This window comes from Neopelma chrysocephalum, unplaced genomic scaffold (genome assembly GCF_003984885.1).
Source record: "Neopelma chrysocephalum unplaced genomic scaffold, ASM398488v2 Primary Assembly neopelma1_44, whole genome shotgun sequence".
Classification (NCBI taxonomy): domain Eukaryota; kingdom Metazoa; phylum Chordata; class Aves; order Passeriformes; family Pipridae; genus Neopelma; species Neopelma chrysocephalum.
Genome location: NW_020897703.1, coordinates 16,457,547 through 16,479,506, shown reverse-complemented (window position 1 = coordinate 16,479,506; position 21,960 = coordinate 16,457,547). Strand labels below are relative to the sequence as shown.

The following is a 21,960-nucleotide window of genomic DNA, read 5'->3' as shown; positions in this document are numbered from 1 at the left end:
ATACCTGCCAGGTACAGACTTTGCACTTGGGCAGTAATGTTTCAAACTTTTCTAAGTAGTATCAGTAAGTTTCCAAGTGTGAACCAAGCCAACAATCGAAACAAAAAGCAAGGAATACCGGAAAGTCGCATATCCCAGAGTACAAAAAAATCTTAGACTGACTTTTTTTTGTAGTGGCTAAGATCCCACAATGTTTCCAGTACTTCTTGAGAAGTACACTGTTATAGAAAAGTAATAAGAGGACTGTCTATATTGAAGAAAGGCTCAGTACAGAACAGAAACTTAGATTTTCCCAATAGGGTCATCAATTAAGAGGTCAGTAATACCAAAGTTACTCATTCACTGTTACAGAGCAACTTGTACAAAAGCCAAACACTTCACCACTTAATTCTTGGTATTATATTGCATTTTTGTAATAATGCTTTGTTGATCACATTAAGCAATGTGATCAACATGTGCCATAGTGCTGAATGCAGAGGTGATTTAGATCCCCAGGGAAAGAAAGGCAAAACTGTAAAGTGGTGCAGGTGAGCTCCTTCCATGTGGTTTCAACACAGGTACATACAAATATGCCACACTGGTATTACAGGGACTCCTAAGAATTTATTAGTCACGAGGGCCTTTTCTCCCTCTTACCTGCTGACAACCCCTTTCATCTCCACCTAGGGAAAAGTCATACCCAGCAGTCTCATACTTAAGGAGATCATTTTATTGATAGCAGTATTACTTTATGTGTGCAAAGATAAATATATATATCAGAATGCACAACAAAGCATAAGAGAAGGTGAGCAAACATCAAACCTGCTGAGACTATTCCACAGCCCATAACTGGCTCTCAGGAACACTGTCTCCTTCACTGGTGAGAACTATTATGCCATGGGCCTGAGCCATCACCACCCACAGGAACAAAGACTATGATTTTCAGTCTAAATACTCTATGGAAACCTGAATTACACAAACAAAGCACAGCCAGGACTTCTGACAAGAGAAATGGAAGCATTCTCGAGTTGCTATGGCTTTGTGCCCAGGCACTGCTGTCATCTCTCCGCTGCTTTTCCTCTGGAGAGGAGTGTAACAAAGGCTCAGTTGTATCTATACTCATGGGATGGAAACTTTGCTTGGGTTGGTAGGAGACATTCCTGACATTCCTACTATATGAAATTCTGTTCTTTGCTGTGCTAGAAACACTTCCAAGCTTTGGAGTGGACTAACCTGACCTACAAATGGATAATACCAAACAAAACAAACCCTTACACTTTTTCCAAAGTGCTCTACTTCGTTTGCCGGTATTAGATCAGCCTTGCTTGCTAGTGGGTTTTCATCTATTACTGGATCTCATTCCAGGCCTGGGCCACCACTGCTGCAGCAGAATAAAGTCTGAATGTATTTGATACACAAACAACATTTAACAACCATCCTGCACATACATCATGCAGTTAACTCCCTAGGGGAGCAGTTCAGATTTTGACTTGTTTCCAAACCCTCAGTCTATAGCTTTTATATGCAACATATCGCTAGGAAGAACTTAAAGCAATACTGGCTACACACTGTGGCCTTATTGCTTATACACTCTATATGTAGTTCCATATGCAGTATATATTGCATTTGTATCTGCACATAGTTTATCCTCTCTGAACGTTCGTCATTGGGTTTTAATTAGCCCTAAAACAACATTGTTAAAGCCTCCACTGTGACAGTGAAGATATACCTGATGAGATGACTGACATACCAACTGCAAGTCTCCTTTGAGTAGTAAGAACACTCTTTGCCCTGCAGAGAACAGGCTGCTGCTGCTCTGTGAGCTGTTATGCTCATAAGCACCGAAGCCGGAAAGCCTGACTGCATCATGCAAATCTGCTCTTGACTCTATAGCCCTTAACAAGGTTCTTAAGAGATACTGTAACCAATAGGATTATAGCAAGGGATTTGTTTGATGGAAAGTTATTTAAAAATCTGTAATTTGAAAATATTTTTTTAACACCATTTTACCTTCTTCCCTGGGAAAAAAAAAAAGACTAAGCATTAATTAAATTTTGGGAAGGGGAACAAAAGTCATAATTGAGAAAGAGAATTGTTGTTTATAATCCCAAATGTTCAAATTAATTCTCTGTCAAGGTTTATTCTAGTAGATGTGTGCCTTCAAATTATTTTTGTCAAGATACAGGCTTTTTACACCCTGGGAAAGCTGTCATTTCACAACAGAAATGTTGCCTATTCCATATTATATAGCTTCACTTAATGTATATGTGTCTAAATAGTGCATAGCTAATAGACACCAAATTGAATATTTGTAATGGTTCATCTTAGGGCAGAAGGTAATACTGTATTTGCAGCTTAGTTTTTTTTTTTTGCTTATATGCAGAAGTAGCAATGGATAAGAGAACTACTTTGGAATGCCAGTCACAGCCAAACAAAAGCTCACAATGCTTCCCAGAAGCCCAACAATTAAAGCAGTATTAATCCAAATGGAAGGAACTGCAGGCTTAAAATTATGTCCAACTTCACAATTAAAGAGATATTGAACTATTTTATCCATTTAAAACAATATCCAAATGTGTACAATTTTCAGACCAGGCATAGGACAAGTGTACTGCAGCTGATTGTGCCACAGGTTAATATGGGCTTTCACAGCAGGAGGGGCTTTGCTAAAAGGACCCTTTATACATAGGCCTCAGGACAGTTTCAGAGATGCCACCAGAGAGCAGCAGTATCCCATGAGAAAAAGAAAAAAGAGGCAATGAAACTGTACTATGTGACTTGTATCTACATTTAAAAAAACTGCACTACATTAAGTGTTCAGCAAAGGCCATTGCATGAAGACAGCAGGAGAACTAGAGAATGATGCCTGTCACTAACTGTAGAGGTAAATCCTAGGGCTCAACACAGACTATTTAAGCCCAGTGAAGATGACTACATTTTTCTATTTCTTTCCATTACAGCTTAAATTGGAATATTTAATTATAGAACTCAAATGCCTCAAGTAGATGTTCCTAAATCTATGGAAAAACAAACAGCCATTTCTATGAAGTTCAGGGCTGTTTATTTACACAGCACTGGAACATTACAGTGACAGGAACTGCAGAAATTCTAGCACAGATCTATAATCTTAAGACAGAAAAAAGTACAAGAAAAACAAAAAACTTAATTTTAAATCACAGTATGATAACCTTGCTTATCATCTTAGACCCACTGCATGTAGATAAACAGTTTTGAACACAGAAAATTAAGAAATAATAAACATAATAAACATAACTCACTTAGGATTGATTACTCTCCTTCATCTGCTACAACTAGGAAAAGGAAAGGTTACAGCTTCATTACATCTTCGGCCTCAGACTGCACAGTATAGGTTCATACTCTCACATATTGCGTTATCTATTCTTTCTATTTAATGCCTTTTCTGACAATTTAAATAAATTGCCCTAAACAGAAACCAAGCCCAACTTTACTGATTACTGATCTTCATTTTTTATCCTTTGCCAGAGACCCAGCATCCTAGCAGGTGACTTTTTCAGCTTTTGTGGTACATTTGTGTTTTCTTGGTCCAACCAATTTGATGGTACACTGGTATCCTGAATAAAACAGCTGGAGAACTTGCATAGAAACTGAGTATTTAGCCTCATATAATGCCAGTGGCACTCCACAGGCTTAGCATTTATAGATTTCATTCTTAGTGTAATGCATTGAAGAGCGATTTTTCCAGACTGCACTGGCACTGATTATTCTAAAAGCTTTTAAAAATTTTAGAAGACTTTTAGATGCTGTACCCAGTATCTGAACCCTACAGTCTGGTGCTTACAAACAAAAGTACTTCACAGCACAAACTGCCTAAATTAAAAAAGCATCACGTTCAGCAGCTAAATAATTGTATTTTAAACATCTATACTTTCACATATCACATTTTTTCCATAACACCCAACAAATAATGTATGAACAGCTATTTATGCATTCAGTTTATATTTACAACTTATGTTTTCAAAGGCTGTTCAGATGCCAACCAAAAGGCGGACGCAGATTTGCTCCTGCCCCAGGTTACACAGGTCAAGGGCAGCACAAAGCAGGGTTCTAAAAACAAGACTGGGCTTTAGCTTTTGAAAGATTTGTTATGAGGTACAAAAAATCATATAAATTATGTCTACATAATTCTTCTCTACAACTTGTGAGGGAGGTGGAAAAACAAGGATAATGTTTAGTTTATTAAATGTAAAGTACAGATACCAGTACAAAATATATTGTATGTGTTTCTGTAGACATTAAAAGTAAAATATCTTTATTTTAGAAAGCCATATTTGTACTTCAAGGGAAAAGTTAATTGATCTGAAAAATTAAAATTAATTCTATTCTTATTACACATCTGCAGTATAGTAATTTATTGCTATGAATTATCATAACTTGCTATGAAGTAGATTTTGTCAATGCTTTTGGAAAAAGAACCAACCTGTTTCAGGCTGCATTTCGGTGCTTCTTCCTTCCACTTGAGTGGAGGCTGATTCTGTTGTCTCCATTACTGCAAAAAGTGAAGCAACAACCTCTTTTATTTCCTCTCACTTTCTGCACCAACAAAAGTTCTAGATAAATGGTTAGATTATGGTCTTACAGACTACTGAGTTCTTCAAGAAATACATCTTCTCTTAAGCAACTATTGCGCATTGTCACATTTTCCAGATATTTTAATCTCAACTCTTTGGTATTTTTGAACCAGAGAATTGAATTTTTGATCAAACAGAAGAACCACAAAAAACTAATATAAAACTTATCTCTAAGATTCTTCTTGTCAGTCCATTTCCTGTTATACCCTCTCTGACACAGAGAAGCTAATCTTTTCTCCCCACCCCAAGCAGTCCATCTGAGCAACACAAACACAATTCTATACTTAAACCAACTATAATTAATTTGGCATTGTCTGTGTTTTCCTGATCTGTGTGCTCTAAATACCTGCCTTTCTCCCACTTGTGGGAAAATAACAGAAGACTGGTAAGGAGGACTGTAAACACACTCACGTGATTTGCAGCAGGGGTGCAAAAAACCACATATATGATACTAATTGTTGTTTAGTCCTGTGTGTTTGACAAGCAGAACACCTGCGTTTAGATAACATGGCCTGCGACAGATTCACAAGGCACCTTATCAAACATGCTGGAGATCCCTGCCCTGCTGTGGGAAAGATCAAAGCACAGTGGTTGGTAAACTCCTCCTGTGTGAACCCCTGACACAGAGGGAAAATCGCAGGTTTGTCAGTCCCCTTGCACGGACCGAGCTCTGAGTCCCTGCTCGGGTGCCTCTGCCCAGGTGTGGCTTCGAGGTTTCCCCTGTTGGTGAGGTAACAAAAATTAATTTACTCTTTGCATCTGCAGTCCTGTGGTTGCTCCTGTGTCCTTCCTGTGCCAGTTCACACACACTACGTAAGCCAGTCCCATAAACCAGCTCCTTACCACACGAAGAGGTTTGGCACTCATATTTTAACTTGAAATTCTTGTCTCCTAAGGTGGCGTTGCTTTAATGTTTAGCCAAACAGCTATACTTTCTGTTGCCTTCCAATTAAACAGCATAAAAAGATTACCAGGCTCATTACTGCTTTCACTTTGATCTTCTGGTGCTCTGGAGGGTGGTGAGGGCGCCTTGCGCTTCATCCTCCTTAGAGAGGAGTTCACGGAAGCAGTGTCACTGAGCGGCAGGGAACCTTTCCGTACTAATCCTGGAGGGGCCTGGGAAGGGAGACAGGGGAGGAAGATTATTAGCAATCAATGAAAAACAGCAAAATAGCTTTAGTAATTATTCTCCAGAAGTATTTATAATATACATTTGGGAAAGAGAGAATATATATCTATTACCAAATGTATTACGTTTTTCATCTTAATTCCTCCAAGGAGTTGTTTAAAAAAAAAAAAAAGATTTTCTACAGTAATTGAATATATTCACAGAGGTGCAACATAGATCAGTAAAAGAAAATCAGTTGTTACATATAGTATAAATGAGAATTTGAATTCTTTTATGCCCAAAGGCTGTCCTACAAACCCAAAATAATTCTTTTCTAAAATCATTGTAGAAAGAAGCTTCACCTACACCCCACTGCAATGACAGAACACATTTCCTTCTCCATTCCTTCAACAGGAGTCCTAACTGGGCTGTATACTCAATTATTAGAAATTTATTTCCCTCCGTGAAGTACTTCAACTTTCATAGAAATTTTTGGAATGCCCAATTTCAAAACTCATATTGGAAAGTAAACCGTCTTATAATACTTATCAAAGTTAAATTTTAATAAGTTGCAAAACAATAATTAATAGTACCTACTGATGTTACAGTGTAGTAATGTCCTCTCTATTGTAGTAAAAAAGTTCTTAATTCACAAATAATCAAAACCATTAAAAATGGACAAAGGATACCTGTTAAAGGCCTTATATTTTTATGATATAGCAGCCCAATTGCATTTTAAGTTGTTTTAAAAACACATTCTGTCTCAAAGACAGTGGTTGTAAATTTGCCTGCCATTCTTAATTGCAATTTGCCTTATGCTGAAGAAACCTTCTATATCCACATCTATTACAATGATAATGTTCAGGATCCCAGCAATAAAGGAATGCATTTTGCACTAGACACAGCTGTCTTTTTCTGTAGTAATTCTAATCCCTATCACTTTCTACTCAACAATACGATAAAATTCAGCAGTAACATTCATTTCTGGCTAGAAGGATCCACACAGCTACTGGATGGGGGCTCATCTTCAGAGAACTTCTCTGTGCTTCAATTAATTAGCCCACTTCACAAAGCACAATATCAAGGAACAGAGATGGTAAAAAAACACCTACAAATTCCTGTTTCACTAGCAATCCTTTTGAAAGCATCACAGTCAACAGAACTGTTGACAGTCTTAATTTCCATGGAATAAAACACTAGTATTTAGAAAGCTACCACTGAACAAATACATATCCTACAGTAAGCAGGATATTAAAGAGCAAAAGCTAGAGTATTTGATTGTACACAATCAAATCTATAAAGAAAATTACTCACAAGAGAAAAGATACTGGCACAAGATGTCTGTCAGGCAGTGTTTGGCAGCTCCTATTAGATCTCAATAGAATACTTGAATGAATGAACTGAAATGATGAAAACTATCTTCTGAGTCACCCTGGGCACGCTCGGTCATCTGATTTGTCTCACCTTGATACCAGGTATGAGAGATCCATAGATATTATACTGCACTGTAAGGAGCAACACTGCCCAAAACATTCACACAATTCTTCAGACATCACTCTAAAAAAAAAAAAATCACTTGCCAAAGCAAGCAACTCAAACCTTTTACAGCAAAGCAGAACTCAGGGCTTAAAAGAGAAAACACAAAGCACAAGGTGAAATGTTCTTTTAAGAACACCAGAGGACAGGGACATACTCTACTCCTAATTAAAAATACTTGCATGCTTGAATAGTCTTTAAACAAGTCAGTTTCTTGATTAAAATGTCACACAACAAAAATCACTTTACACTTTTATAGTTTCGTATTCACAGTTCCCAAATAGTTCTCAAAAAGGAAAAACAATTAATATTCAGCCTTTGAATTTATTCAGGAGAGGATGTCAAATACAATATTATTTCCCCAAATGAGGGGGTTTTTTTTGCTAAGATAATTCCTCCTTGCATTTGGGCAGTTCTATTTGTCTCCTCTCTGGTAGCTGCTGGCTGCAGCCCCTCTGTTCTGCACAAAGACACGTTTCTCTGCTCAAAGGTCTCACCCTCGTCTGCTTCACACAGGCTCCCTCAGCTGACTCGGCTGGCTCAGAGCTCTGCGCACACTCGCTCAGCCAAACAGATGTCACCAGAGTTCCCTTCTGCACAGAATGAGTGTGTGTGTTGGGGAGGGGAATAATGTTCTCAGCATAAGAGCACAAATGCTACTAGAAGATTTTTATAAGCCTTTCTACTGCCCTTTGCATCCAAAGAAACAAACGACTTGCAAAGAGAGATTTCAAGAAAGAACTAAATGTTCCAGTTGAGGTTCGAGTGCTGAACAGATTTTCTCAGGAATTATTCAACATATGAATATTAAGAGCTTTCAAATCCTAACAAAGGCTGTAATGTGAAAATAGTACTTTAAACAGATGGAAAAAAATTAAAATAATGTTATTAAGACATATCTGACAAAGTTGTGGAATATACATCTGGGTATTCATGTGTCATACCAACTGCCAATGATAACCAATGCTTTATCAGTTACATTTAAATTAAAATTTTTTTTAGAATCATTAAACTAATTAACTATGCTTGTGCAGAAACACCAGTGGACTCTGTCATAACTTCCAGAACATATGCCAGAGTTCTACTTTTAACACTGTACACCCTCCTCATCCTGGAACAAGCAAGGTTGAATATGAAACTTCTTAGTCTCAAATATGTACAGACAAATTTGGCACCAAATGCCACACTACCCCAAGCAGACACTTGTACATATCAGTGTTTCCCAAGTTCTAGCCTCTGTAAGCAGTAGCAGACATGGTGCCTTGCCCTTCTTAGCAATTCAAAAAACAAGTAAAGGTATTTAAGACATAATAATTTTGCAGCTGGAATGGAAGAAAACATAAGTATTTGGGAAAGAATATAGTAGTAGTGGAGCATTTCAGTGTGCTGGAAACCTTACCTCACACACCACTAGTACCTACCTCTTTTGCTCCATACATATCTTAGTTTAACAGAGGACATACACGCAACTGCATCATGTAGGGATATCAAAGCACATTGCTAGCCATATTGCTAGTATTTCTTTCTCCCCTTTGTACAAGTATGCAGGTAAATGGATGTCCAAGGTGTAAGAGCAAAAAAATGTATTTGCTCCTACATTGAGTGTATTCATGCTCTCAGTTTCTATTACATGACTTAAGCTTCCCAAAATAATTAAACTTAGACAAAGTACTACAGAGGAAGTAATATACCTCTGATCTATTGGAAAGAAAGTACATACAGAATTTATTTGGAGCAACTCAGCTGGTGATATTCTGTCCCAACACACGATATTACTATTATCGCCTAGGATTTATCCGCACCCTTGCTGGTACAGAGGCAAATACAATAAAGGGACAAGGTTATGCATTTGATGTACTGAAAAGTGGATGCATGCAACATTCAACCACCAATTCTGAAACATCTCAGAATAATAGCAAATGATTCTCATGCAAACTTCAGTATAGGTAGTCCTGAGCATTGTCTTCTCCGAGGTGGCCCTGACTCTACTCAAAAACTACCTGATGTCCATCGTATTCACTGCATCATTGCCCAACTTTTCCTTTAAAGGGCTGACCATGAAGTTGAAGGCAAGAAAGGCTCTGGTTTATTTTTTTAAGCATGGAACTTATCCCTCCCAGAAATCCTAACTAAGCTATTCTGTGACAGTGACTAAAAAAATCTTTTCAGAAGTACTTTATTGATTAGCTGCTTCCCATCCTTTCCCTATTCTCCCATCTTCTCCCTTCTCTTTCTTTTCCAACGGGTAGACTGGAGATTTAAATTTCTTTAGGGTTAGGGTTGTGTAAATGGACTGCTCTTGTGCTGCAGGAAGGTCTCCGGAAATGTCTCAGCACTCTTTCAAGGAGCAGCTTTATTCTCCAAGGAAGTATCTTACAGGGTCCCTCTCAAGAGTTCCCTTAACAAGTTGAGCAATATGTACCATTCAGTCCAAATTCATTAATTAGATGATATTTATTGGAAAGTAGATACCAAAGGACAAAATATTTTATTTGAATTAATTCAAAACACAGAGCACATTTAAATCTGTGTTTTCTGATAAATCACTGTGCAATCAAGTCAGAATGAAATAGAAGTCACCTTAGAAGTCTTTGGCATGCATTTCCTAAGGGGGTTGCACAAAGTAGTACAAAACAGAAAATCCACACAAAAATATAATTTGTGCTGTCCTCTCTTTGTGAGCTATTCAACTTCAGCCAAATCACTTCAGATGAGTAAGAAATGTCAGTACAAAATAATAAATCTAAGCAATTTTTTGAGTGACAGTCAAGCAGTCATACGTTACTTTTAGACATAATAGGATATTAATCATTTAAAGCATGTTGACATTAATAAATTATTTTCAAAAAATTTGAATTCAATTAAAAGACAAACATAGTGAGGTAAAAAAAGATCATTATTTTCTTCTCTCCCCCAGGTTCCTTTTATTAAAATTTAGAAAGAAACCTTTGTCTTCTTCAAATGATAAATGATAAAGCTTTTCAGCAAGGCACAATACACAAAGACAGAACTTCTATTAAACAGTGCTCTCTTGTGGTTCTGTGCATCAGTGAAAGACTAAATCATTGTATAAAGATAAAGGAAGTCACAGTCTGAAATTTGTCTCCAAGTCTAACTCAAAATTAATCCCTCAGACTTGTATTTTAGTTCTGCATTTAATTTTTCTAGCATGCCAATAACCTCATATCAAAAAACAACCTTTAACTGTATTCACAGCAAAGTATGAAATAAATTAAAAAAACTCCAAAAAATTTTAACCTTGTGCAACGCCAGGATAAGAGTTAATGCCTCAATTCTACCAAATTCCATTGGCAGAATTTCTTCAAGTCTTGGGATATATAGGTTACTTAAATATGTAGCCCACATCTCATAGCTTCGATAAAATACAGCCCTATTTGATTAAAATAAAAACGCTACTTTGACTCGCTGGGAGCACAACAATGTTGATACCGCTCCTCAAGAGGCCCACCTTTTTCTAACTATGTAAAGAACAAATTATTTATTATCCCATGTAACTAAAATATTAAAAATTAATAGAAATATCACAACATCAATTACTAGATATGATAAAGCAAGACCATGTTCTCACATGTAAGTATATGAGAACAAAAGAACAAAAAGGTGCTTACAAGACCAACTTATACAAGAAGTTCGTTTTACCTTTTCAAAATACAGCAGCTATTTTGGATCTGAAGTTTAAAAGCAATGCATCTTTCAATTCCTATAGTTATTTTCAAGCTAAATTTTTTAAAAGCAAGTACTATACTTTTATTTCCCATTTATTTCGAGCCTCATCATATACTAACAACAGGCTTGTCAGGATTATTATGTCTATACCTATGAAGAGAAGTGAAGGAAATGTAACTAACCTGTGCATTCCTATCAAAGCTGTTGGATTTCACAATATCAGGTGCAGGTCTGACTTGGGCTTGTGAGAGTTCCTGGGGAGCACTCTGGGAGTTTGGCATAGGTGGCAAAGGAGCTCTCCGTTTCTTCGGCATTTCTGATGGCAGAGTGTTGGAATCATACTGCTTGCTGACAGTGTTAGATCTAGTGATAGATGCTGGTCTTGGCTTGCTCATCAATGGAGTTGCCGGGGCACTGGCAGCCTTGAAGTGCGGGAAATAAAAAGAAATCCAAGTTACATACACTTTCTGGAAAACAATCAACAGTATTGATTGTTCAATATGAATAAGTTTCTAGAAGTTGTGCTGATACAAAGTTACGCCTTACTTGGTCCCTTTTCTTCTTGTTTCGTTGAAAAAAGCTGAAAAATCCTTTGTTTTCTTTCTCCTTCAGAACATCTATGTTTTCAGATTGGTAGGAGTCTAAAATAGAAAACAAAAGTTCTAGATATTATTTCATGCAGATATTATTTCTCCTGATTCTTCCTATTTCACTGAGTCATAAACCTCCTGCAGTGATACACAAAACACATCGTAAATCACCTATACTAATACTTTTTCTAGGTGCTGCAAAATGAACAGGTCTCCCACCATCCATGTTCCTCCTGTCCTTCTCAGAACTCAGGTCAGATGAGTTTCAGCAGCTCTTAATACCCCTAGCACTTACTCCAGCCCATCCCACTTGTCATATGTTATGGTTCATACTACAAAGGCTGTAAAAGGGAAAAAGAGCACAGTCTTTTCAGCCCTCTATTCCTGACAGCTTAAATTCCTGGCAAAGTGTCAAGTGGGACAACCCAGGCCCCAGCCTGCACATGGTGTGAGTATGGAGAAAGATCACCCAAAGCCTCGATCGGTCCTGCACACATAACTAACTGTGTGGCAGTCACAGTCTAGTGGCTTGCAGAATTTGTCCTCCTTACATTTTTTTTTTTCAGAGAATAACAGAATATTCTGAGTTGGAAAGGACCCACAAGGATCACTGAGCCCAACTCTTAAGCGAATGGGCCATACGGAGATCAAGCCCACAACCTTGGTGTTTTTATCACCAGCTGAGCTCATCCCGGGTTTTATTCATGCAGAGGATTTGTAAATGTAATAGTTGTCTCTTTTTTAATTTTTTACTGGAATGAACTTTCTTAAAGAAATCCCATTGAATGCAAATGCAATGAGCAACAGAAATCAGAAAAGCTGGTACAAGTATCAATATAAATGTGACCCTTAATGTAATAAATTGATCTAGGATAAAACTATAAAAAATACTTTCTATATAGCTGGGCATATCCATTTCTGCACTATCATTTTAAATATGCATTTAAGATAGGACAGACATATTACTCGTGTCACAGTTAAGCAGTTGTTACAATAGGAGCAGGTGGTAATGTCACATATGTGCTACAGTTTCACCGCCTATTTCAGTAAATCATACCTTGCAAAGACCGTAAATTTAAATCAACTGGTGATGTGGCTACAGAAAGACAAAAAGAAAGACAGAAAATATGAATCTGAATCAAGGATGCAGTTACAAGTTATAAACACAGAAAGCCAAGCTGAACCTTCAACATTAGGGAAAAATTAACTGGCTATTTTGCTGAAATTAAAGGATGTGCATCTTTACTGCCTAATACTGTCAGCCATCCAAGAACTTGAAACTGGAGACATGCAACACAGACTGGAATCTTGTTCGTAAGGAGGGAGGCTCCACTTATATTTCTGAAGCAAAGAGAAAAATCAGTATTTAGAATATTTTGCTCTGTAAGTTTTGGATTGTCAGGCAGTCCAAACTTGGAAGACAAAGAGGAATGTAAAAGCAAAATATGCTAATCAAATAAAATTTGAATTTAAATTCTATTAAATAAAAAGTATATCTCACCATTTACTTTTATAAAGATAACTGAATATTCAGAATTTTGAACCTGTCTGCAAAATTGAAATGCTGAAACTACTTCGTATTAAGAACTGAAGAATATCTAAATTTCCTAGTAGGGCACTGCCAATATATGCCCTTGTATGCCATCCTAAGCATTTCTGGCTGTTGATACAAATGAGGCACAAGTCATATTGTGCAAAATGCAGCTTTGCCAGTCTGTAAATGAAAGCAGTAGGTAACCAGACAACAAACCAGACAATGCACTATGGGCACATGTAGTCAAAGTAACATGTTTAGACAACTTAAAATACTTTGTTTTCCACTGGGGAAGAGAAAGATATATCATTTTTATTTTCTCTACGGAAAATGGACATATTGTCCAAATCTGCCACTCTGACCTTTAGGAAGTAACTGAGACAACTCTTAAAACTGTAACCATGAAAGAGTAAGGTTACCATATTTAGGTAAAAGAAGGGTAAAGACACAAACAAAACCCCAACAAACCCCCCAGGTTTTAGAGCAGAAATAAAGTGAAACAAATACAATCGTAGTCAAAACCAGGAGTCAATCAATATTACTGCTTTCCACATTGAGGTAAAATTTCCTGTGAGAAATGTCTAAAACAGATCAAACCACACTGTACAGAATTTTTAATCATAGTACAATAAATCTCATGAAAAACAGAGCTGTCCAGCTGAAATTAAAACCTGGACTAGGAATGTCTGTACAAAGATTAGGAAGTTAGTTCATTGTGCCCGTTGGACCGCAGTTAAAAACACCATTATTATTCCTTCACAACCTATAAAATTAGCAAGCAGCACTCAGAAATATACATAAACACCATCAGAATATTCTAACACTTTTAAAATTTTAAATAGTTTTAAAGCAAAACTAATTTTCTCTAACGTTTCCGTTCGTTTTAGGTTATCATGATCTTATGCTTATGAGCTAAGGGTAAAAATGTTGTTGCATTTTTTGGGAAAGGTGTGAGGGAAGAAAAAAAAAGCTTTGCTTTTAGTGAGGATTTGTACTCAGCTACCTTTGTTGGTACTTAACACTTGCTTAGAAAATAAAACTTCTATACAGCATTTCCAAAAACAAAAGTCCAGGTAAACCTGTCTCAGTTCCAAGTTTGTGGAAGACTAATGAAACATATACTAAATTGCTAGAAAATAATTTCTTCAGAAGTAAAAAAACCCAATTAAATGTATACATTATTAAAATATTAAGCAAATATCTTTTATATAATTGCAATTTAGAAAAATATCTTACCTCGACTGATATCCATGGCATATAGTTCTCTTAGTCCAAGGTCATTAAGAGATTTTGTCACATCAAGGGGTTCTTGAGACTGGTAATTCTTCAACAGCAGAGTGTGTGAAGGATCAAACTCACATTTGCTACAGATAATTGGTATGAGTTCTTGAAGGGGTGAATGTGGACTAACTCTCACGACTGTCTTCTGTGTCTTCTTGTAGTTTATCACTACCCTTACCGTTTGCTAAAGAGAAGAAAATGCCAATAAATACCAGCAAAAATTCTGAAAGAACTGGCATTTTCATAACAGCCTCAGAGTAACCACAGGAACTCCACTTATGGCCAACTTCACCAGTGTTCTAGGTTCAGAATCATTGCATAAGAAACTAAGAACTATTCTGCTATTCCCTCTAATGCAAGGAAAAGACAGGTGAAGCAGTCTGCTTCTCCTTTAGCACCTGCCATGTGCCTGTGCAGCAGGGTAGGCCTGGGGTGAGGTGCCCTGCGAGGTTATATTAGGAGCTGCAGAAGTCTGGTGATAAGCCAGGAGTGAGTATGTGCACACATGTAGGAGGAAGGTAAAAGTGCAGCAGAAGAGCACTTCTGGCCCTCTGCTCAGTGCTTTAGATAAATTACAGTATTCTTCTATACAGTAGAAGGACGAAGTTGGAAGGAAAGATTTAGGCAACATCCAGAATTTGGTTTAGTACTTCTAAAACCTTCTGCCTTCTTAAGAATATATAAATAAAGCCAAGTAAAAAGAGAGTACAGTATGCATTAAAGGAAAATGAACATACAGTCAGAAGGGCACATATATCACAGCATGACAGATTGTACAAGATGTTGATTTTCAGCTTGTGGAAGGCTGTATTCAGCCACACTTCATCTGCAGAAATATTCAAAATGACAGTAGGGTGGGGAATTTCAAATAAGATTGTAATATTTCCTTATTTTGGCAGCAAAGACATTTGCTGCAACAAATTCAAATATATATTACCTAAGAGGAGGTTATCAAGAACATAGAGTGAAGCATTTCCCAGAGCTGCAAGGTGAGAGGATTAGAGACAACAGGAAAAGCTGAAACAAGAGGCCGAGCTACCAGCTCAACATGTTGAATACAACAGTGACTCTAATTTCTCAATATGCTTTAACTTTAGTTCTCACCTCTGGTATAACTGGAGCAGGTTTCTTCTTATCTATTTGTTTTGGCTTTAAAATCACCTTTTCCACTTCAAGCATTCCCACTGGCGTGTTGGGTTTGAATTTAATCTGGCTACTTTCTGCTGATACCAACTCTATAGTATAACTTGATGGATTTAAATGATACTGTGCACAGAGAAAGACCAGCAAGTCCATCATGGGCTTCCTGTAAAAGACATATGGAATTGTCACAACAGGTGACAATTAAGCAGGTTATAACAAAACATGCTGCTAAACATTTAATTTAGCTCATCCCTTCCCTTCCATGACTAAATAATTACTGCCAGGCACCAATTCCAAATATCTTCAAGATTTAAAAAAATAAAATTAAAAAGAAAAATGTCAACCCCCCAAAAAAACACTAAAAGGAAAACAAGACCAATTTGCACAAAAGTATGCCAAGTGCTTGAGCAAAGGGGGAAATTTTTGCTTGTGTGAAGCAAAGCTTTCCTGAGGTCAACAGGGACATGTGGATTAGCCACCTCATTTGACATTTAGTGGGAACTTTAACAGTGGTGATAAATGCTTTGCTATTCGTTAAGTTCTCTCCTGAAGCTTGAAATTTTTATATTTGTTCAGAGTTACAAGGAACTTTATTTTCAGAAAGTCCCTTGTATGAAGGGATGAGGATGAGCTTTTTGGAAGGAGCAGGAAAAATAAAATTTGAGGAAGTCACCTTTTTAAGGAGGTTTTGCATTAGGGATCCTCAAATTCTCTAGGTGTTTAATATAGACAGAGGGAAAGAAGCTAAAGGACAATATAGCGGGTGGATACAATTTCTTGAGAAGCTCTGTGTGATGCATCAGATGTCCTTTCCACAATGAAGCCCGGCAAACTGAATTTGTCATGTGTAGTCAGTAATTTTATGTCCTTGTTCTCACAGTGCTCAAGGAAGAACATGCACAACGGCATATTAAGACATGCTGAGCATTTCCAGTTGTTACTGAAATAAATTTATTAAATTGTACTTTAAAAAGAAGTGCCATAAATGTTTAAATAAACCAAAGGTAAGGACAGTATACTAACTTTGCATGTTACAGCAACTGAATAAGGTTATAGTACTATCAGATCATTCCTCAATAATTTTTTTTGAGTTGGGTAACCACCTGTAAGGACAGTTTCTTTTTTACATTCTCTGCATCTCTCAGTTACAGCTACAAACACAGAAATCCATCACCTGCTCTGTCTCACAAGTGTATTATGAAAATAATTTAAAAGTCTGTGAAGCAATGAAATGGTATGTTGAAAAGAATGCTGAAGTGTCTATGAGAAAATTAATACAGGGTTTGGCTGGTATGGCTTTATCAGAAATCTTGAACTCTAGATGTAATCTCATAACACATGCAAGTATCCTGGTAGCATAGCCAAATGTGGAAATAGAGAGCTTCTACAAAGAGGACTCAGGCCAAGCAGAATTCTAGATAACAAAGAACATGAATACGTTTATTAAGTAGAAAGTTAAAACACACTTTTCCTATGATACAGTTCTGTAAAAAGAATTAAGAATGACTCAATGTTAGCAATTACTGTGAACACTGAATTTTTCCTCCCTTTAATTTACCCTAGAATATCATTCCTGTTTTCACTTCGTCTTTAAGACCAAGTGTTCCTTAAGCAAACTGTCTTCTGATCTCTGGCAGCAGGGCTGGACTCTCTCTGGTCCACATGCTACACTTCCAGAGGATGGAAACTGGAAGCTGACAGATATAGATACTACAGACATATTTTTTCCAGAGGAAAGTCTGCTTTAGGGGCAGAAGAACACTTGCCTCAGGAGACAAAGGAACAATAAGACAAAACAAAACATACAGAAATCATACTCCAAGGTATCAAAAAGTAGTTATCAGATGGTCTGAAGAGGTACAGAAGAATGTCATATATTCCCATGCTTTCATCTAGATGATATATATAGTAGTCTGAGGAATACCATGCAAAACGCAAAATAATAACTACTTCTCCCTCTTCACATAGCTAAACCAGAGAGTTTATTTCAATTCATCTCCTGCTAGAAGAAAGAAGGAGGAACTCCTCCATTTCTTGTACTTCTAATCTCTAATAAAACAAATACATCCATCTCACCCTAAAAAAGGGCTGCAAATGCAAATCATATCATTCCCCCATCTCACTGGGGGCTGGGCACGGCCAGGGAGGAGGGAGTCAGAGGTGACTGCAGATACGACTTCTGCAGTGACCTTTCTGGTTATCAGCATATCCAATAAGTTACCCATTACTTTTTTTCTGGTGCATTTTTATACACTGACTAGCTTTAAAAGCTGCTCTTCAGTTACTGGAGAACAGTAAGAACACCAAAGATGACCAGTGTGAGAATTCCCAAGCAAAGATCACAGAAAGCCATCCTATAGAAATTCACCACAGTGACAGGGGCAAGCCCTCACATTAACCAGTGACACAAGAAGTGACAGAATGATAAGTGAGAAACAGCTGCTCACAAACAAGACGGGTACATGCAAATTAGTACATGAGAACAGTGATTCAGTGCAAGTTTAATTTCCATTGGTACTTCCAGAAATGACCTGCTTGACTAGAAGATGATGGACTTTAAGTACCCCCATCCTTCACTGGAGGCCAAGACATCTTCAACGACTGCTTTAGAAAGGTATTCCTACACTGGTACAAAAATCAAGCTTTTCTTTTAATCACATCCTCCAAAACTTGTAAAACTATTTTTGCTAAAACCTTCAAGGATTGTAGATGGGAGAATACATCTATCACAGTAAATTTAACATAATTAATATTTAGTAAAATGCCAGAAAGTGGCCATCAGCTGCCTCAGACTACATCATCTCTTTGTCCTGTTTTATCTAATTTCAGTAAAATACTTATTTTAAATAACTTAAGTTACTTAAGTTCTGGAAATCTCTGATTTTAAATATATTTACATATTCCCACACCCCTTCATCTCTCATCTGTTTTCCTCTGGTTATTCCTACCTGACTAAATAACAATAAAAAGTGTCTAAAAGCAGCCTCTCATTACATAACATAGTTAAAGGATGAACCTTTACCAGAATGTATCAAACCATGTTATGTTTGTGAACAACAGTATAAGGTGTACCTTCAAATACTGAATCAAGTGTTTAAAGGAAAAACTGCATCAAACTTCCACACTCCTCTCCAAAAACAAGGGTTAGAAACTCGCTACTTAAAAAAAAAAAAAAACCAAAAAACAAAAACAAACAAACAAACAAACAAAAAACCAAAAAGAAGAAGTTAAGATTCTGATACAATCAAACTTTAGGAACAAAGCCTTTCCATCATGAAACTTGCACTAAGCACCTCTGAACAAAGAAAACTGTCAATAACCACCAAAAGTATTCCTAGGTATGGATGGAATATTAAAAAAAAAAAAAGAGATAGAGAGAAGAAACCTACACACACTGTGGCTTGCTATAGATCTCCAATTACTTAATTACTGTGGCTTCATGGTCTTCCTTGAAAAAATATTTACTAATCCTATTTGCTAAAGAGAAAAAGACATTTGTTGTTATGGAGAACAAGAAAACCCACCAAAACTCCCAGAATTTGTTACAAATAAATTTAAGTACAATAGGTTTAGAAAAGTAGGGCAACACCACAAAGCTTGTTATTCAGTAGGTAGCTATACAGAGTAAACCAACAGTTTATTAATGACTGAAAATACTCAGAATGGATCAAATGAAAACTCACAAAGGACTCATATAAAACAAATTCAGCAAAGCTAAGGTCTCTCTAAAAGGCATCTGAAACTGAAGTCCTGAACACACTACCCTGCAAAACTATGTTTGACACACCGTTTCCAAATTAAATGAATGTCACAATCATATTGGCCCTTGAAATTGCCAAGTTAATTTATTGATGCATACAACTGAAACTAATTACCCAACTTCAAGAAAAATTTCTCAAACTCTGCATTTCTTCTCTGTGGGAAACCAAAAAACTAAATTAAAATGATTAGGCTGCTAAAAAAAAAATAGTTCTTCAAGTTGGTTTGGGTTTTTTTCTTCTTTGGCTGTAGAAAATTCTTCAGTCATATGCTGTAAAATCACTCTGAAAAACATTCCAATTAAAAAAAAAAAAAAACAACTTCACTCATTTCTCTATTCCTGCCTCAGAACAGTGTACTTTCACTTCCTCCCACTCATTGCTCTTACCATGTTTGGGGGGGGGGGTTGGTCGTTGTTTTGAAATAACTGTTTGCCTGGATCCCCCTCCAGGAATTCTGATGTTAGGAGAGTGCACACATCACTGTCAGATCCTGAAGAGCTGAACTGAATCCCTGTTGCAAACTACTACGAAGTATAAATTGGTGTTGAGGTTTAAATAAGAGATTCCACCCATGCCTGAAGTTTCAGAACGAGGGATGAGTTATTTCAGTTCCCCTTCTTTTTCTCAGTCTTTCACTTTAGTTATTTGACATCAGCACAAGAATCAAATATTCTTCTGTCTTGTAACTTTTTTCTCTAAAATTCCTTCTGAATTTCATTCTGATCCTCTTTTGCTTACTTAAACATACTCAGGATTTTGATCTCTGTAACACCTTGCCTTGTGTTGCATAGCTCTTGCTATCCACTATGCCAAAGCAGAGGGAGCATACCAACCCAACTTTATCTGAAATAGAGAAGTTTCTTCTAGTGGACTATAGAATTTGAACAAATGGCTGTTCAAACTCACCATTTTGCTTTTTCTAGTACGAGATTTAAAAGGTATTCTCTCCTCAGGACATTCGAAGCTGCTCATCTCCAATTAGGAACAGGAAAGAGACAAATTACCAATTTGTCTGTTTATGTCATTTCCAGAGGGATCTTGCCTATTTGTTCACAAAATATGACTATCAGGATAGAGCAAAGCTAGACTAAATGATAGTTCGAAACATGTTTCACAGTGGATTGCAGGTCCTGCATAGTATCTCCTCTCATTCCGAGTGAGCTGAGCAGTGCTAATATTGGCTCTTATTTGCAAGAGAGACATTTATGAACTCAATCACATACAGTATCTGGACTGAAAAATCCCTGTAATTGCAGGATAATAAAACTTATTGGGAAACATATGCACTTCCAGATAAGCCTGTGAGGCCTGTCTTGAACACTGAGTACACAATGTAATCTGACCAAGTGAAGATACATGCAACACTCCTTTCCAGCACTTTGTTCTGAGCAAAGCATGAGGGAGGGCCATGGTACTCATCAGTGTGGACAAAGGGAGAGAAAAGAAGAAAGAGAAGTTCCTGACAGTGTACACATGGAGTCTCACCTTTAAGAAATTTTAAAAACAAAGGTAGGTACTGTATTTCCAGACTCCAATGTTCCTTGTAAACATGCTGGCAAGAACACCATAAAGCATCAGGTAGTCTCTAATTATTTCAGAAAATTTCTTCTGGGAAATAAAATCTCATATATAAGGTATCCTGAAAACCACACAGAGTCAAGGGGAGGTGTAAAAAAAACCCACAGGAGTTCATCCACTGCAGCTCTGGTGAACAAGCTCATATTTGATGCCTAAACAATGACCTCATGAACTCTAGCAAATGACACAGAGTACGAACGGACTCAAGCCAGACTTTATCTCTCATTAAGAAGTGAAGTAGGTATAAGCACACATTTACATCACCTAGTTTAAATGAATAAGTAAGTAAATCAACCTTCTTGCTTTCAGTAGCAAAGACATGGGTGATACACTAACATAAGCACAATACACAAACAGGTTTGTTTATTACAGCTTAGGATAGCAACGAACTAGCATCTGAGTTGCTGTGATCCATACACAGCCTTGAACAGCAGCCTCCTTAGTAGACCTGCTATGATAATTAACACAACATTTTAATTCCCAGGATTTATGATTTCAACCTAACAGTAAATGTCTTATCTAGGAAAATTTAGTGCATCATACAAAACAGTATTTTATTGAGATTTGTAGTGACCAGAAAAAACAACAGGTATGGCTACACATCCTGAGAGGTGCCACACAGAATTTCTGAATCTCAAAAAAATATTCTTCCCAAATGGTAGATAAATGTATAAAGTAGATGTTTCCATATCTACCCAAAATCATAGTAGAATAACAGAATCGTTTCGGTAGAAAAAGATCTTTAAGATCATCAAATCCAGTCATTAACCCAGCACTCTGAAGTCCACCCTTAAACCATGTCCTTAAGTACCACATCTTCATGTCTTTTAAATACCTCCAGGGATGGTGACTCAACCACTTCTGAGCCACCTGTTCAAATGCTTGATAATCCTTACCATAGCTAATTTTTCCTAATATCCAATCTAAACCTCCTCTGGTACAACTTGAGGCCATTTCTTCTTATCCTATCATTTGCTGCTTGGAAGCAGAGACTGACCACAACCTCGCTATAACCTCCTTTTAGGTAGTTGTAGAGAGAGAAAAGGTCCCCCCGAGCCTTTTTTCCAGGCTAAACAACCCCAGCTCCCTCAGCCACTCCTCATAAGACCTGTGATCTTGACCCTTCACAAGCTTCACTGCTCTTTTTGGATGC

The 21,960-nt window shown here is 37.1% G+C and overlaps 1 protein-coding gene across 3 annotated transcripts in view; it reads right to left on the bottom strand.

Moving 5' to 3' along the window:
* The window catches only part of COBLL1 (cordon-bleu WH2 repeat protein like 1), a 76,863-nt gene that overhangs the window by 12,880 nt on the left and 42,023 nt on the right, over positions 1–21,960 (bottom strand). For 2 of the 3 annotated variants that reach the window (XM_027678721.1, XM_027678724.1), the window contains exons 3-9: positions 15,430–15,631; positions 14,281–14,509; positions 12,568–12,606; positions 11,467–11,561; positions 11,103–11,342; positions 5,561–5,705; positions 4,439–4,507 (exon numbers count right to left, since the gene is read on the bottom strand). In XM_027678721.1, coding sequence (XP_027534522.1) covers positions 4,439–4,507; positions 5,561–5,705; positions 11,103–11,342; positions 11,467–11,561; positions 12,568–12,606; positions 14,281–14,509; positions 15,430–15,631 — 1,019 coding nt within the window. The remainder of the gene's footprint in view (positions 1–4,438; positions 4,508–5,560; positions 5,706–11,102; positions 11,343–11,466; positions 11,562–12,567; positions 12,607–14,280; positions 14,510–15,429; positions 15,632–21,960) is intronic. The other variant, XM_027678722.1, reaches the window with a different exon arrangement.